General features: G+C 49.6%; 1 protein-coding gene across 1 annotated transcript in view; it reads right to left on the bottom strand.

The window, feature by feature from the left end:
* Positions 1 to 15,503, bottom strand: part of DNAH2 (dynein axonemal heavy chain 2) — a 123,379-nt gene that overhangs the window by 92,962 nt on the left and 14,914 nt on the right. The window contains exons 5-12 of the mRNA XM_025362511.1: positions 12,237 to 12,465; positions 10,945 to 11,055; positions 10,530 to 10,768; positions 7,708 to 7,899; positions 5,415 to 5,620; positions 4,807 to 4,936; positions 4,358 to 4,540; positions 2,634 to 2,848 (exon numbers count right to left, since the gene is read on the bottom strand). Of these exons, the coding sequence (XP_025218296.1) occupies positions 2,634 to 2,848; positions 4,358 to 4,540; positions 4,807 to 4,936; positions 5,415 to 5,620; positions 7,708 to 7,899; positions 10,530 to 10,768; positions 10,945 to 11,055; positions 12,237 to 12,465 (1,505 nt within the window). The remainder of the gene's footprint in view (positions 1 to 2,633; positions 2,849 to 4,357; positions 4,541 to 4,806; positions 4,937 to 5,414; positions 5,621 to 7,707; positions 7,900 to 10,529; positions 10,769 to 10,944; positions 11,056 to 12,236; positions 12,466 to 15,503) is intronic.

Here is a 15,503-nt window from a genome sequence, read left to right as displayed (position 1 = left end):
GCCTAGGCTGGAGTGCAGTGGCCGGATCTCAGCTCACTGCAAGCTCCGCCTCCCGGGTTCACGCCATTCTCCGGCCTCAGCCTCCTGAGTAGCTGGGACTACAGGCGCCCGCCACCTCGCCCGGCTATTTTTTGTATTTCTTAGTAGAGACGGGGTTTCACCGTGTTAGCCAGGATGGTCTCGATCTCCTGACCTCGTGATCCGCCCATCTCGGCCTCCCAAAGTGCTGGGATTACAGGCTTGAGCCACCGCGCCCGGCCTCTTTTTTTTTTTTTTTAATTTAACTTTTATTTCAAGTTCAGGGGTACATGTGCAGGTTTGTTATATAGGTAAACTTGTGTCCTGAGAGTTTGTTGTGCGGATGATTTTGTCACCCAGGTATTAAGCCTAGTACCCATTAGTTAGTCTTCCTAATCCTCTTCTTCCTTCTGCCCACACACAGCATTTCTTTACCACTTGTCTCAACTTTTGTTTTCTCTCGGATTTCAAATGTAAATATTTGGCCAGACACAGTGGCTCACGCCTGTAATCCCAGCACTTTGGGAGGCCAAGGCAGCCAGATCACCTGAGGTCAGGATTTTAAGACCAGCTTGGCCAACATGGCAAAACACCATCTCTAATGAAAACACAAAAATTATTCCGGCATGGTGGGGGGTGCCTGTAATCCCAGCTCCTCCGGTGGCTGAGGCAGGAGAATTGCTTGAACTCAGGAGGCAGAAGTTGCAGTGAGCCGAGATTGCGCCACTGCACTCCAGCCTGGGCGACAGAGTGAGACTTTGTCTCAAGAAAAAAAAAAGAAAGAAATGTAAAGATTGATCATTAGTGTTTAATGAAATCCTGTTATTTGAATACAATCCCTTATTTCACAGAAAAAGGACAGCTGGTGAACCATGTGCGCTCATATCCATAAACTCCAAGGGTGTCTGCGCGGCTTTCCTGACACAATGCCTTTGCGGGTACCCATCTTGATGGGAGAATGTGTCTTGCAGGTTCAACCCCATTATGCGCTTGCAAATGGCATAACTAGGCTAACTCTGGCCTAGCTTCTAACTTTTCTGAATCTTATCATTAATTTATGAGGCAATGTTTACGTGATCGTGCTTGGCCATAACTCACAAAACCAGGAAGCTAAGCAAAGCCAATTTCCAACAACCTCACTGCTCGGAGCCTTTTCTCAAACCTGGCCACGTTCACACTCTGCTCCTCAACGGCCTCCTCGTCCGTGCGGCTCCCAACATCCCTGTCTTCCTCACTGATGCCTCTGCCTCACCCCTCTCGCCTGACACTACGCTCTGCTTCTCCGTCCTGGTTCTTTTGCTTCCTTTCTCAGCCAGAAGGTGCCCTCCTCCCCTGGTTAGGCCACCTTTTGCTGCCCAGGACAGACACTCAGTCTCATCTGTACCTGGGACTCCATCTGCACACAGGACTGCTCTGGCAAAGCCCCTCCTACATTTGGCCTCACAAGTATGGACTTTTTTTTTGGGAGGGGGGACGGGGTCTCGCTCTGTCCCCCAGGCTGGAGTGCAATGGCGCGATCTCGGCTCACTGCAACCTCTGCCTCCCGGGTTCAAGCGATTTTCCTGCCTCAGCCTCCCGAGTAGCTGGGATTATAGGTGCCCGCCACCACGCCCAGCTAATTTTTGTATTTTTAGTAGAGACAGGGTTTCGCCATGCTGGCTGGGCTCAAGCATGGACATTTTATGAGTGGAAGCCAGCACTAGTAGCCACAGTCTCAAAGCATCTTATGTGGACAGGAAGCCCCCCTCCAAGAGTAGAGCTGTTGACTTAGAGAGCAGTGGCCTAACCTCCCTGAAGGCAGGGACTTGGCGTTGTATACATTCCCTGCCTGTTCCTATTTCAGTTCCTGACACATGGAAGGCGCTCACTATATATTTTTAATAAATTAGTTAATTGATTAATTACATTTTAAATAATTGTAGTATGACAGTTTCATAACTGTAAAGCTGTAGGAGAGGGCATGGTCTGACAGCCCCACCAACGCTCATGAAAGGCACAGGGTTTGGGTGACTTAGCTGAGCCATCATGGCCATCTAGTGGCAGAACAGCGACATCACTGGTTTAGTCGGATAGTGGAGTGGTTTTTGTTTTTTGTTTATGAGACAGGGTCACTCTGTCGCTCAGGCTGGAGTGCAGTGGTGTGATCTCAGCTCACTGCAGCCTCTGCCTCCCAGGCTCAGGCAATCCTCCCACCTCACCCTCCCGAGTAGCTGAGACTATAGGCTTGTGCCACCACGCCTGGCTAATCTTTGCATTTTTTGCAGAGATTGAGTTTTGCCATGTTGCCCAGGCTGGTCTCGAACTCCTGGGCTCAAGTGATGTGCCTGCCTCAACCTCCCAAAGTGCTGGGATTACAGGTGTGAGCCACCGTGCCTGGCCGATCATTGTTTTGCTTTGTTTTAAGATAAGTTATAAAATTAAAATGTTGATAGCAGGGTGGGAGGTAGGGAGAGACAAAAAGAAAAAAAGAAAAAAAGTAAAATGTCAATAGCAAACATATTGTAATATAAGAAAGAGAGAGAATAATGAACAGAGGAGTCAAAAGATGGGAGTTAAATTCTTGGGAGAGCTGCAGAAGGGGAGTGTGGGGAGAAGGGGCCAGGTGGCTCCTGTACTTGTCAAAGTTGACATCCAGCATGCCCGCCTTCTCCTGGCTGATTCGCAGCAATGGGGTATCCAATCGCCGAATGCAATCCTTGTCCAGTGTTGATGTCCACTCTTGGAAGGTTTTTCGAACCAGCTCATCAATGGCCTGGACCATCTGCTGATAGGTGTGCACACTCTCCTCTCCAGTCCCAATATGGGGCAGGAAATGAGCACCAGCAAGGCACTGAGGGGAAGAACAGGCAGGTGGAGCCGGCCTGCCACCTTTCTCCAGGGGCCACCATCTCCCTGAGACCTACACACGCGTGCATGCGCACGTACCCCAACAATATGCATAAGGCTTGCTATGGAGACGGATTGAGTTTTGATAACTTAGAAGGAAGGTAAAGCCAAAAAGGAAGGTGACAGGAAGAGACCAAGGCACAATGAGAAAAAGAGTCAAAATGAGGAAAGAGAAGCACAGAGAATTCGTTTAGGAAAAAAAGCTGGGAAAAAAAGGTCAGTCACAGAAGGAGCAGGATATGAGACACAAGGTTGAAAACCAGTGTCAGCCCTTCCTAGCCCAGATGTAGCCCGCCAGGCCCAAACCTGCCTCCAGCTATCTGCAGGCTGCCTAACTCTCTACCAGAACCAGCTGCATGATGGCAGGTCACTACCTCAACAGCTTTCAACTTGTATTCCCAAAGAGTGTGTGTGTGTGTGTGTGTTCGTTTGTTCATTTGTTTGTGACGCAGTCTCGCTCCATCACCCAGGCTGGAGTGCAGTGGCGCGATCTCGGCTCACTGCAACTTCTGCCTCCAGGGTTCAAGCAGTTGTCCTGCCTCAGCCTCCCAAGTACCTGGGATTACAGGCACCTGCCACCACACCTGGCTAACTTTTTGTATTTTTAGTAGAGACAGGGTCTCACCATGTTGGCCAAACTGGTCCTGAACTCCTGACCTCAAATGATCCACCCACCTCGGCCTTCCAAAGTGTTGAGATTACAGGTGTGAGCCATCATACTGGCCCCAGAAAGTTTTAAAACAATGTTTTTTGTTGTTTCTTTGTGCTGTCTTTCCAGAGAGACCAGGCTGTGTAAGGGTGTCACCTGTCCAGGTCTCTGGATCATGAGGCTGTATCTTCTACTGACCCAACACCCTAGATACCAGCCCTGTTCCTCATCTGCAGCCTGATATGAAATTCCTAAAATGAGGCTGGGCCTAGTGGCTCACGCCTGTATTCCCAGCACTTTGGGAGGCTGAGGTGGGTGGATCACCTGAGGTCGGGAGTTCGAGACCAGCCTGACCAACATGGAGACACCCCTTCTCTACTAAAAACACAAAATTAGCCGGGCGTGGTAGCGCATGCCTGTAATCCCAGCTCCTCGGGAGGCTGAGGCAGGAGAATTGCTTGAACCCGGGAGGCGGAAATTGCGGTGAGCCAAGATGGCGCCACTGCACTCCAGCCTCAGCAACAAGCGCGAAACTCAGTCTCAAAAAAGGGCGGGAGGGAGGGAGGAAGGAAGGGAAATTCCTAAAATGGCCCATGTTCCACCAGCCTCACACACTGCCTCTGCAGATCTTAACCCACGACTCACTGAACTGAACCTGCTACTCCCCTCACCGACATAGGTGCTGGTCGTGAAGACTCTTCGGGGAACCTCTCAGGAGCCGTCCCCCATCCCTCCCGGCGCGGCACAGCCTGCAAACCCGGCCGTCTCACTGACGACAGAATTTGGAGAAGACCAGGCACTTACGGTCATGACTCTGTCGACGCGACGCCGGAGGATGTGCACCCAGCGCGCCTGTCCGGAATACTGGGCCATGTAGGGCTCCAGGTCTGGCAACTTCTTGTTCCGTTCACGGTTCACCAGGGCCAGCTCGCTATTGAACAGCATGTAGAGATCCACCGCCTTCTTGTCGTAAGTCCGCTTGATAGCCTAGGGAAGAAGAGGAAGAGGCTGGCGACGTGCCCGGGAAGGCGGGTTCCCTCCGGTCACTCATCCCCGAGGAAAGCTGCACCCCGCTGCGGGAGTCACACTCCCGGGGACGCCGAAGCCAGGGAACAGAAGAAAGACAAGAGGCGCCCGAATTCTGGACATGGAGAAGGGCACACGTGGAGGCAGGAGGGCCTCCGGAAGGCTGGGAAGGGACTCCAAGAAAGCACGCGGGACGGAAAGCCGAGGAGGCCGCGGGGCAGCCGCACCTCGCGGGCAGCAAGCCTGTGGAAGGTGTCCAGCAGGAGCACGCCGTGCTGTACGTCCCGCACCAACTCGAAGGCCGAGGTGATCAGGTTCTGGGTCATCACCTCCAGGTCCTTGATTCCGGCCCGGAACCTGCACCGGTGGAGAGGCATGTGGCAGCTGAGTGCCCTCGCCTGACCGGGGGTCCACCCCCGAGGAAGAATCCCATGCGTTGCTGAGGAGGGAGGGTTTCCTGTGTGCCGGGCCCTCTAAGTACTTTAACCTACACGAATCCATTTAATCCTCAAAACAATGCTGTGAGATGGGCTCTATCGCCAACTGTACTGCATAGAGGAGGAAGTGGAGACAGCTGACGGAGTAATTTGCCCAATGTAATATATCTGGTATGTGGCAGAACCAAGATCTAAGTCCGGAAAGGCTCACTCTGGAACCCTCAACCCGAGTTGCCACCCCCCTCCCCTGCACTCTCTCCTGTCCCCACTTCCCCACCACCCTGATCCCAATCTGTCCTTCCACCATTTCTTTTGCACACTCTTGCCACTCCTCCTACTCTTGGTTCCCTGATCTGCCTTCCCTGCCCACGCCTGGCATCAGCCTGTGGTTCCCTCACTTATTGTAGTCTTCATGCCAAGAGGTGTTCTTCACATCCAGGATGCCCCCGCGAACAGCTCGCAGCATGTGCAGATTTTTATGAAAGATGTCCTCAATCTCCAGCAAATTCCGTGTTATCTGTGGCCCCTGGACACCGAAGAAGCAAGGAAGGGGACCCTGCTTGCCATCTTCCCAGCGGGCGAAGTGATACTGACAGTCACATACCTAAAAAGAAGCCAGCATGAGGGTTCCTGCTTTCCTTCCAAACTCGAAAGTCCTAACATATTTGGTTTAGCTTCAAATGTCTAAAAACATCACTGCAAGTGACGGCAGTGAAAAAAAAAGAAAATATCTAAAAACCAGGGAGGGCCAACCAGCTGCCGGGGGCTGTTGGAATGAACTTTGCCCGCAGAATGAAATATGAGATAGTAGGGCAGCAATAAGAGGCAAATGCCAGAAAAAGCAGTGTGGTGGTAGGACACACAATTGTGCAGGAAAAGCCAATGTGGTGAGTGTAATTTTTTGTTTTGTTGTGTTTTTTGAGACGGAGTCTCTCTCTGTTGCCCAGGCTGGAGTGCAGCAGCGCGATCTCGGCTCACTGCAACCTCTGCCTCCCCGGTTCAAGAGATTCTTGTGCCTCAGCCTCCCAAGCAGTTAGGATTACAGGTATGTTTTCACCATGTTGGCCAGGCTGGTCTCGAACTCCTGGCGGCAGGTGATCCACCTGCCTCAGCCTCCCAAAGTGCTGGGATTACAGGTGTGAGCCACCGCACCCTGCCATAAGTTCAATATTTAGCCTCTGCCCCGTTTCCCCTGGTTCCTGGGGTCGGGGGTGGGGAGGGATTCTGGAGGGTCTGCTGTTAGCTTTTGGTTCTTCAGTCTTCTCACCTCAATAAGGTCCTTGCAGCGCTGCACGAAGGCATCAACCTGAGCAAAGATGCTGGTCTGGTCTAGGACCCAGCCCCGACTGGAGAACCTGTGTCAGGAGAAAGGCTGACTGAATCGGAAGGCAAGAGCACAGTCTAGCTATGTAAAGCTAGACCAGGAGCCCTACATTCAGGGAAAGCCCTAGAAAACCAGACTCCGAGAAACAACTCTGCTGAATCCCACAGGAAGAGACTCAGGGGGTGAAGAACCAGACAGGAGACAGAGCATCTAAGTTCTAGGAGCCGATTCATACATAACGGAATTTTAGACGATGGGGTCAAGATAGGAGGAAAAGACCAGATAGGGTTCCTGGGATCAGGGAGGAGAGATTATTAAAATAAGGAGAAGCCAGGGCAATGAGCTACAGTATCTGTATCCAGAGAGAAAACTTGGCCAGATGTAGAAACTCCTGGGTCTAGGAAAATACAACCAAGAGGCTAAATAAAGTGCACACGAAAGAAGTCAGACTCTACCGTCTTACAAGGATGACAAGGGAGTTGAGATATGGGGTGTTACGGGAGGCACGTCGTACTCGGTGTGCATCTGCACGGCCTGTAGGTAGTGATCTTTCCAAGCATGACAACAGAGAATGCAGCCTTGCAGGTCCTCCTTGCTGGAAGAGACATATCCCTCAAAGATCCGGTCCAGGGAGATGGCATGGCAGCATAAGCGGATGATCTCATTGCTCATCTGCGGAAGGAGTCCCCACAGCCTCTGTCCCCGCCTCCTTGACACCCAAGTCCTTCTCTGCATCCCCTGCCCGTGCCTCGTGTCTCAGCCCCCTACTCCTTGATTTGACTCCTGAAACTCATCCCACCCCTGGTTCTCCACCCCTGACCACACCAACACCTCTGGGTTCCATGCCCACTCCTTGTCCTAGGTGGCCCCTTACTCTGCCTCAGCCCAGCTCTGCAGCTGCCCTACCTGGCAAGGTCTCCGCTCAGTGGCCCTTCTCCCACTCTTTGGCTCTGTCACCCCCAGTGAATGCACCAGGCCCTGCTCCTCAAGAGCCCGTGCTGCTTCCTAAAGCCCTCTCTCCCCAACTGCAATCTCCATCTTGAGGAATGAGAAGAGCTTTGCCTTCCACACAGCTCAGCTTGGGGGTCTGTTCTTCCTGCTGCTTCCCCGTGTTCCACCAACTCCCCTTCTGAAGCCCCTCTTCCTGCCTAAGCCACCTCCACCTAGAAACAGAAAGTCCAGCCCAGGCTGCGATGCGGAGCAACCCTAAAGCAGATGATGCCACTAGAAGCCTTCGGTCTCTCAGCAGAAAGGTCAACCTTCACTACCTTTTCAACCACAGATCCTCTGCCAAATGCATTGCCCCTGCTTCAGAAAACCTGGCCACCCTCGTAAACCCCTCCACCCCGCCCTCGGCATATGCACACCTTTCGGAATAGTGAGGTCAGTCTCTCCCGAGTGTTGTAGTGGGGAGAGTTAACCCAGATGATGCGGATGAGACTGATCAGCTTAGGGAGCTTGCTAGAGATGTCCTTGGGCTTCATGAAAGCCAACTCCTGGTAAGGTTCCTTCAGGATTGACAAAAAGGTCAGGTTTGACTGTGCTTGACGCGAGCCATCCTGGCAGTAAAAAGAGACGAGAAGTAGATTTATGCACCAGAAAGCACTGATTCAACACAAGTGCTTTTTTTTTTTTGAGACAGAGTTTTGCTCTTGTCACCCAGGCTGGAGGGCAATGGTGAGATCTCAGCTTACTGCAACCTCCACCTCCCGGATTCAAGCAATTCTCCTGCCTCAGCCTCCCAAGTAGCTGGGATTACAGGCACTCACCACCACGCCCAGCTAATTTTTGTATTTTTAGTAGAGATGGGGTTTCACCATGTTAGCCAGGCTGGTCTGGAACTCCTGACTTCAGGTGATCCCCCCGCCTCGGCCTCCCAAGAGCTGGGATTATAGGTGTGAGCCACCACGCCCGGCCCACAAGTGCTTTTTAACCACCTTCAACCCCATCCTGACTTGCCTGTACGAGGAAGCCCTCCCATCAGCCCTACACAGTAGCGATCATTTCAGGTCTCTGTGAGCCCTCAGAGCATAGTTAGCACATGTCAATTTTTCTGTCTTTTCTCGTGTGTGCCCCAGCTCCCCCACCAGACTGAGAATTCCCTCGAGTCTAGATTTTTCTAGATTTTGTGTCTATTCCTGTTCTCTCCAGTTGAATTCAGGACTCTGCACTAAGCGGACGCTCTGTTGCTGTTGATCAACTGGCCGCATATCACTCTCATTCGTCCCCATAGTTGTCACCCAGTTCCCCTCACTGCCCTGTTCTCAGCCAGGACTTTAGGCTTCTCTAGTTAGTTCTGGCTCAATTCCCTTAATACCTAGCCGAAAATTTCACCTAGGAAAACAGGTCTTCTATCTGTACTCTACAGGCCACTCTTACCTCCTGTGTGACCTAGCACCAGCATAATCAGCTTGTCACATCATATCAATTTTTTTGTAATGTTTATTGGCCAGGTGTGGTGGCTGACACCTATAATCTCAACACTTCGGGAGGCCAAGGATCACCAGGAGTTTGAGACCAACCTGGACAACATAGTGAGATCCTACCTCTACAAAAAAATTAAAAATTAGGCCAGGTGAAGTGGCTCATGCCTGTAATCCCAGCACTTTAGGAGGCCGAGGCGGGCAGATCACGAGGTCAGGAGATCGAGACCATCCTGGCTAACACCGTGAAACCCCGTCTCTACTAAAAATACAAAAAATTAGCTGGGCATGGTGGCATGCGCCTGTAATCCCAGCTACTCAGGAGGCTGAGGCAGGAGACTCGCTTCAACCTGGGAGGCAGAGGCTGCAGTGAGCTGAGATCACGCCATTGCACTCCAGCCTGGTCGACAGAGCAAGACTGTCTCAAAAAAAAAATTAACAATTGGGCTGGGTGAGGTAGCTCACGCCTATAATCCCAAAACTTTGAGAGGCTGAAGTGGGTGGATCGCTTGAGCTCAGGAGTTCGAGACCAGCCTGGGCAACATAGCAAAATTCTGTCTCTACAAGAAATACAACAGTTAGCTGAGCATGCTGGTGCGCACCTGTAGTCCGAGCTACTTAGGAGGCTGATGTGGGAGGACCCCTTGAGCCCAGGAGGCAGAGGTTGCAGTGAGTGGAGATCACACCACTGCACTCCAGCCTCCAGCACACTGTCTCAAAAGAAAAAAAAAGAAAAGGAAAGAAAAAGAGCCAGGTGCAGTGGCTCACACCTGTAATCCCAGCACTTTGGGAGGCCGAGGTGGGTGGATCATGAGGTCAGGCGTTTGAGACCAGCCTGACTAACATGGTGAAACCCGGTGTCTACTAAAAATACTCAAATTAGCCAGGCATGGTGGCGGGCACCTGTAATCTCAGCTACTTGGGAGGCTGAGGCAGGAGAATCGCTTGAACCTGGGAGGCAGAGGTTGCAGTGAGCTGAGATCACGCCACTGCACTCCAGCCTGGGCGACAGAGCCAGACTCCATCTCAAAAATAAGAATAAAAAAGAAAAGCTGGGCGCAGTGGCTCACGCTTGTAATCCCAGCACTTTGGGAGGCCGAGGCGGGCGGATCACGAGGTCAGGAGATCGAGACCATCCTGGCTAACACGGTGAAACCCCGTCTCTACTAAAAATACAAAAAATTAGCCAGGCGTGGTGGTGGACGCCTGTAGTCCCAGCTACTGGGAGGCTGAGGCAGGAGAATGGCGTGAACCCGGGAGGCAGAGCTTGCAGTGAGCTGAGATGGCGCCACCGCACCCTAGCCTGGGCGACAAAGCGAGACTCCATCTCAAAAAAAAAAAAAAAAAAAGAAAAGAAAAAGAAAAAAGTATTTATCCCTATTCCTTGGATTTTCCTTGGAAGGTGGATTCAAACAAAGAAAAAATGTAGTTATCTTGTAATTCCTGGACTGAACCACATGAGCTCATCTTTGGCTCCCATGCTGCCTAGTAATCCTGTTTTGTGTAATCTTATTTTCCCAGCTGGGTAGCAGGGGTTGTGCTCGCAGAAGGTACTCTACGTATATTTATTGGTTAACTTGATGTCTCCCTCCTTAGGGAACCTCTATTCTACTCTTTTATACTCTCCTGCAAGTACAAGGCTGAACCCTGGGTGGGTCAGTCTATGCTGTCGAAGATTGCCTTGGCTCCCTCTCCTTAGCTCCCTGTGTCATCCCAACCATTGCCCGCTTCTTGCTGAGCCTGAATCCTTTGATTCGCTCACAAACCTGGATCTGCTGTGCCAGCTTCATAAAGGGCGCCAAGTAGGACGACTTGGCAAGGTGCAGGATGGATTCAACGTGCTTTACTCCCTTCTTCACCAGCTGTTTACTGATGCCAGACAGGTCCATGCATCGGTTGCGCCAGAACTCAATCTCCTCCAGAGGACCTAAATTTTCTCCTGTCTCCACGGTCTCCTGGGCACTGAGCACCTCCTTTATCTGCCGGGTCCAGTGGATCATGGAGGCTGCAGGCGGGAGTACAAAATCTCCTGAATTTCTTCACACTACTTCCCAACGGCATCCTTCCCTCTCCCCAACCCCGACAGAGACCTCCTAACCCAACTCCATTGTCAGCCTCCAGGCCTCCCCTTTCCCTCTCCCCTGTGATCGCCGGGTGACGCTGACAGTGCCAGCCACTCACTCTCTAGCCGCTGCACCAGCTCTTTGTCCTTTACCACCACTTCAGGCTTCATGTTCATGGCCTCTGCAGGGATGTAGAGGACCGTGTGCCCCTCCAGTTTGTACCGAGTGTCTAAGGAAAAGAAAGTTTGTGGAAGTGGACAGAGGGGATGAGTTCTTGCTGGCCCCGTAGGAACCATGGTTGATGATCCGTGGGGACCAGGAAGTACACGCATTTCAGGAGAGCAGGCGGGACAGATGATGACTTACGCTTTTTTGATATCGAGAAATGACCAAAGGCAAGAGGGAAACCTCATGCAGGTATAACGAGAGATTGCCAGAAAATAAGGTCAAAGATCTGTATTGCGCCTTCAGAACTCTCTGCCACGAGACATGAGTCCCCCCAGTGCCCTCACAGTACCTGTATTTCCCCTTCCCCTACATGTGCTCCTAGAAATTTCCAAGTCTAGGCCGGGCGCGGTGGCTCACGCCTGTAATCCCAGCACTTTGGGAGGCCGAGACGGGCGGATCACGAGGTCAGGAGATCGAGACCATCCTGGCTAACACAGGGAAACCCCGTTTCTACTACAAAAATACAAAAAAACTAGCCGGGCGAGGTGGCGGGCACCTGTAGTCCCAGCTACTCGGGAGGCTGAGGCAAGAGAATGGCGTAAACCCAGGAGGCGGAGCTTGCAGTGAGCTGAGATCCGGCCACTGCACTCCAGCCCGGGTGACAGAGGGAGACTCCGTCTCAAAAAAAAAAAAAAAGAAAGAAAGAAATTTCCAAGTCTAAATTGAAGCAGGTCTGGCCAACCAGTTCTACAACAGAAAAGTGTGTCTGGATCAGAAAGCAGATCTTGGCAGGGCACGGTGGCTCACACCTGTAATCCCAGCACTTTGGGAGGCCAAGGCAGGTGGATCATGAGGTCAGGAGTTCGAGACCAGCCTGGCCAACATGGTGAAACCCATCTCTACTAAAGATACAAAAAATTAGCCAGGCATGGTGGCGGGCGCCTGTAATCCCAGCTACCTGAGAGGCTGAGGCGGGAGAATCGTTTGAACCCAGGAGGCAGAGGTTGCAGTGAGGCAAGATCACGCCATTGCACTCCAGCCTGGGCAACAGGGCGAGACTCCGTCTCAAAAACAAAAAAGAAGAAGAAGAAGAAGGCGGATCTTGTATGCTATTCTATCCATTCAATAAGCATGCTGAATACTCCCTCCACACAGGTGCTCAGACGAATGTCCCACCACCTCACTAATTGTACAGTTGGGGGACACTAAGGAGAAACTAGTCACTCCAGTCTTCCCACTTACCTGTCAGGCAGGCCAAGAACTTGTGCAGATGAGAAGCAAAATGATTTCTAATGCTCTCAGGCCAGGTTGTGTTTGCAAAGATCTGAGGGGCAAAGACTCCACTGACCAGTCGAAGCAGGGCCGGGATATAGGGGCCCCGCACCGTCCCAAACTGCACGGTTGCCTCAAAGTTCTCCCGAGTGATGGGGACCGGTGCTTGGCGAATGAAATAGACAAGCTGGTTCTGGGTCTGCATGGAAGACAGCAGATCAGAGTTCAGTCGCCAGGCCCAGCCATGACACCCAGTCACGAAAGCCCGGCTGAGTTCTTTCTCACATCCCTCAGGGTATCCTGATCCTTCTCTAAACGGAAGTGCCATGAAGTGCTTCCTGTTCTTTTCACGGATATAAGATTCCATATCCAGAGATGTGGGGAGGAAATGCAGAGAGTATGCCTTGAGAGTAGGGACTGTACATTTTGTCCAACTTGGCTCTAGAACCTAGTACAGTGCCTGGTATATAGTAGATGGTCAATAATGTTTGTTGAATGGATCGATAGAAAGAAAGGATGGAATGGAGGAAGCACATCAGCCAATGAAAAAGCAGAAAGGAGAAGGACTGGAAGGAAGAGGGGTTTTCCATTTTGATAGCATATGTTTCTCCCAAAATTTTACATTTATGCTTCAGTTTTGCTTATGGTTTTTGTGGTTTACATACAAAAGCATATATCTTTCACGTAATTAAATATAAAACTCCTTAAAGTTCTGACTGCTACATACTTAGAAAGGCCATGTCCTCCCTAATATCCGACTCACCTGTTTCATTTGTTTTTAGTGCTTTTGTGACTAGTCTTGACAATTAATTTAATTTTTTTTTTTTTTTTTGAGACAGAGTCTTGCTCTGTCACTCAGGCTGGAGTGCAGTGGCGCAATCTCAGCTCACTGCATTCTCTGCCCCTAGGGTTCAAGCGATTCTCCTGCCTCAGCCTCCTGAGTAGCTGGAATTACAGGCCCGCACCACTACACCTAGCTAATTTTTATATTTTTAGTAGAGACGGGGTTTCACCAGGTTGGCCAGGCTGGTCTCAAAATCCTGACCTCAGATGATCCACCTGCCTCGGCCTCCCAAAGTGCTGGGATTACAGGGGCAAGCCACCAGGCCCGGCTAACAATTTATTTAATTTTAAAAACAAATTAAAGCACAAGGAAGAAATTAATAATCATCTGTCTTCTTACTATCCAGAAATAAATACTGGCATTTTGTGTCCTTTTTTTTTTTTTTTTTTTTTTGAGACGAAGTTTCACTCTTGTTGCCCAGGCTGGAATGCCATGGCACGATCTCAGCTCACCACAACCTCCACCTCCCAGGTTCAAGTGATTCTCCTGCCTCAGCCTCCCAAGTAGCTGGGATTACAGGAATGTGCCACCATGCCTGGCTAATTTTTGTATTTTTAGTAGAGATGGGGTTTCTTGATGTTGGTCAGGCTGGTCTCAAACTCCTGATCTTATGTGATTCGCCTGCCTCGACCTCCCAAAGTGCTGGGATTACAGGCGTGAGCCACCCTGCCTGGCTATGTTCATTTTTTTAAAAGCTTAACTACTATAGGCCGGGCGCGGTGGCTCATGACTGTAATCCCAGCACTTTGGAAGGCCGAGGCAGAGGGATCATGAGGTCAGGAGATCGAGACCATCCTGGCTAACATAGTGAAACCCTGTCTCTACTAAAAAATACAACAAAAATTAGCCAGACGTGGTGGTGTGCGCCTGTAGTCCCAGCTACTGGGGAGGCTGAGGCAGGAGAATGGCATGAACCCGGGAGGCGGAGCTTATAGTGAGCCGAGATCTCGCCACTGCACTCCAGCCTGGGCAACAGAGCGAGACTCCATCCAAAAAAAAAAAAAGCTTAACAACTATTACTTTTGTGAAGATGACATATGTTGAATATAAATAATTGAAACAATGCAGAAAAGTACAAAGATAAAAGTTAAAATGTCATCTAAAATTCCACCTAAAAATTAATATTGTTAATATTAGAGAAAACATTATTCTACATATTTTGCTATAGCTATGTACATACAGAAAATTTAATTAAAATCATTATTTTTAAATAGGAGCAAGCTGTTTTTAATTAAAACTATTAAATTTAATTTTCTTGAATTTAAGCGAATAAAAAGAAATAGAAGTAGTTATAAAGGAATTCTTGAGCTTCATATAAATTTTTCTTCATCCAGAAGAGAGGCTTCTTCCCAAAGGGCCCCTCTCTACGGTGGTAAGAAAAAAAGATTACGAAAAATATTATGAGTTTTCTCACTAACTTTCAATTTTGAGTTCTGTTAGCTCACTGCTTTGCAAGCTCCAATCCAGAATCTACTCCAAGATCACACATGGCTCATGTCTCTTAGTCTCCTTTAGTTTTAAACCACTCCCAACCTTTTTCTTTCATGGCATTGATTTTCTTTTTATTTTTAATTTATTTTATTTTATTTATTTATTTATATATATTTTTTTTTTTTGAGACGGAGTCACTCTGTCATCCAAGCTGGAGTGCAATGGTGTGATCTCGGCTCAACGAAACCTCTGCCTCCCTGGTTCAAGTGATTCTCCTGCCTCAGCCTCCCAAGTAGCTGGGATTACAAATGCATGCTGCCACATCCAGCTAATTTTTTTGTATTTTAGTAGAGATGGGGTTTCACCGTGTTGCCCACGCTGGTCTCGAACTCCTGAGCTCAGGCAATCCACCCACCTTGGCCTCCCAAAATGCTAGGGTTACAGGCGTGAGCCACCGTGCCCAGCCCATAATTTTTACATTTTTAACTTTTTTTTTTTTTTTTTTTTTGAGACAGACTCTTGCTCTGTCACCCAGGCTGGAGTGCAGTGGCACAATCTTGGCTTGCTGCAACCTCCACCTCCAGGGTTCAAGCGATTCTCGTGTCACAGCATTGATATTTCTAATAGTCCAGACCAGTTTTCTTTTTCCAATATGTCTCTTAATTTGGATTTATCTGATTGTCTCCTTATTGCCAGATTCAAGTTAAATATTCTTAGCAGGATTACCACATAGGGAATATTCCTAAGGAGTTAATTTTTCCTACAATTGAGTAGCTTAGCCAAGATGTATATTGACATTAACCACTGTGTGACAAATTTTGTGGAATACAGTGTGTCCTTTTTGATTCCCAGATTCAGTTCCTTCTGCATTTCAGGGAAATTATTTGTATTTTATCTTACATTTATATTGTTTCATTTGTTGGCTCTCTATACAAGATCATCATGTTAGTCTTTCATATCTG

This window comes from Theropithecus gelada, chromosome 16 (genome assembly GCF_003255815.1).
Source record: "Theropithecus gelada isolate Dixy chromosome 16, Tgel_1.0, whole genome shotgun sequence".
In the NCBI taxonomy this organism is placed as follows: Eukaryota; Metazoa; Chordata; class Mammalia; order Primates; family Cercopithecidae; genus Theropithecus; species Theropithecus gelada.
The sequence above is the reverse complement of the archived record's forward strand: the minus strand, read 5'-3'. Positions and strand labels throughout refer to the sequence as shown.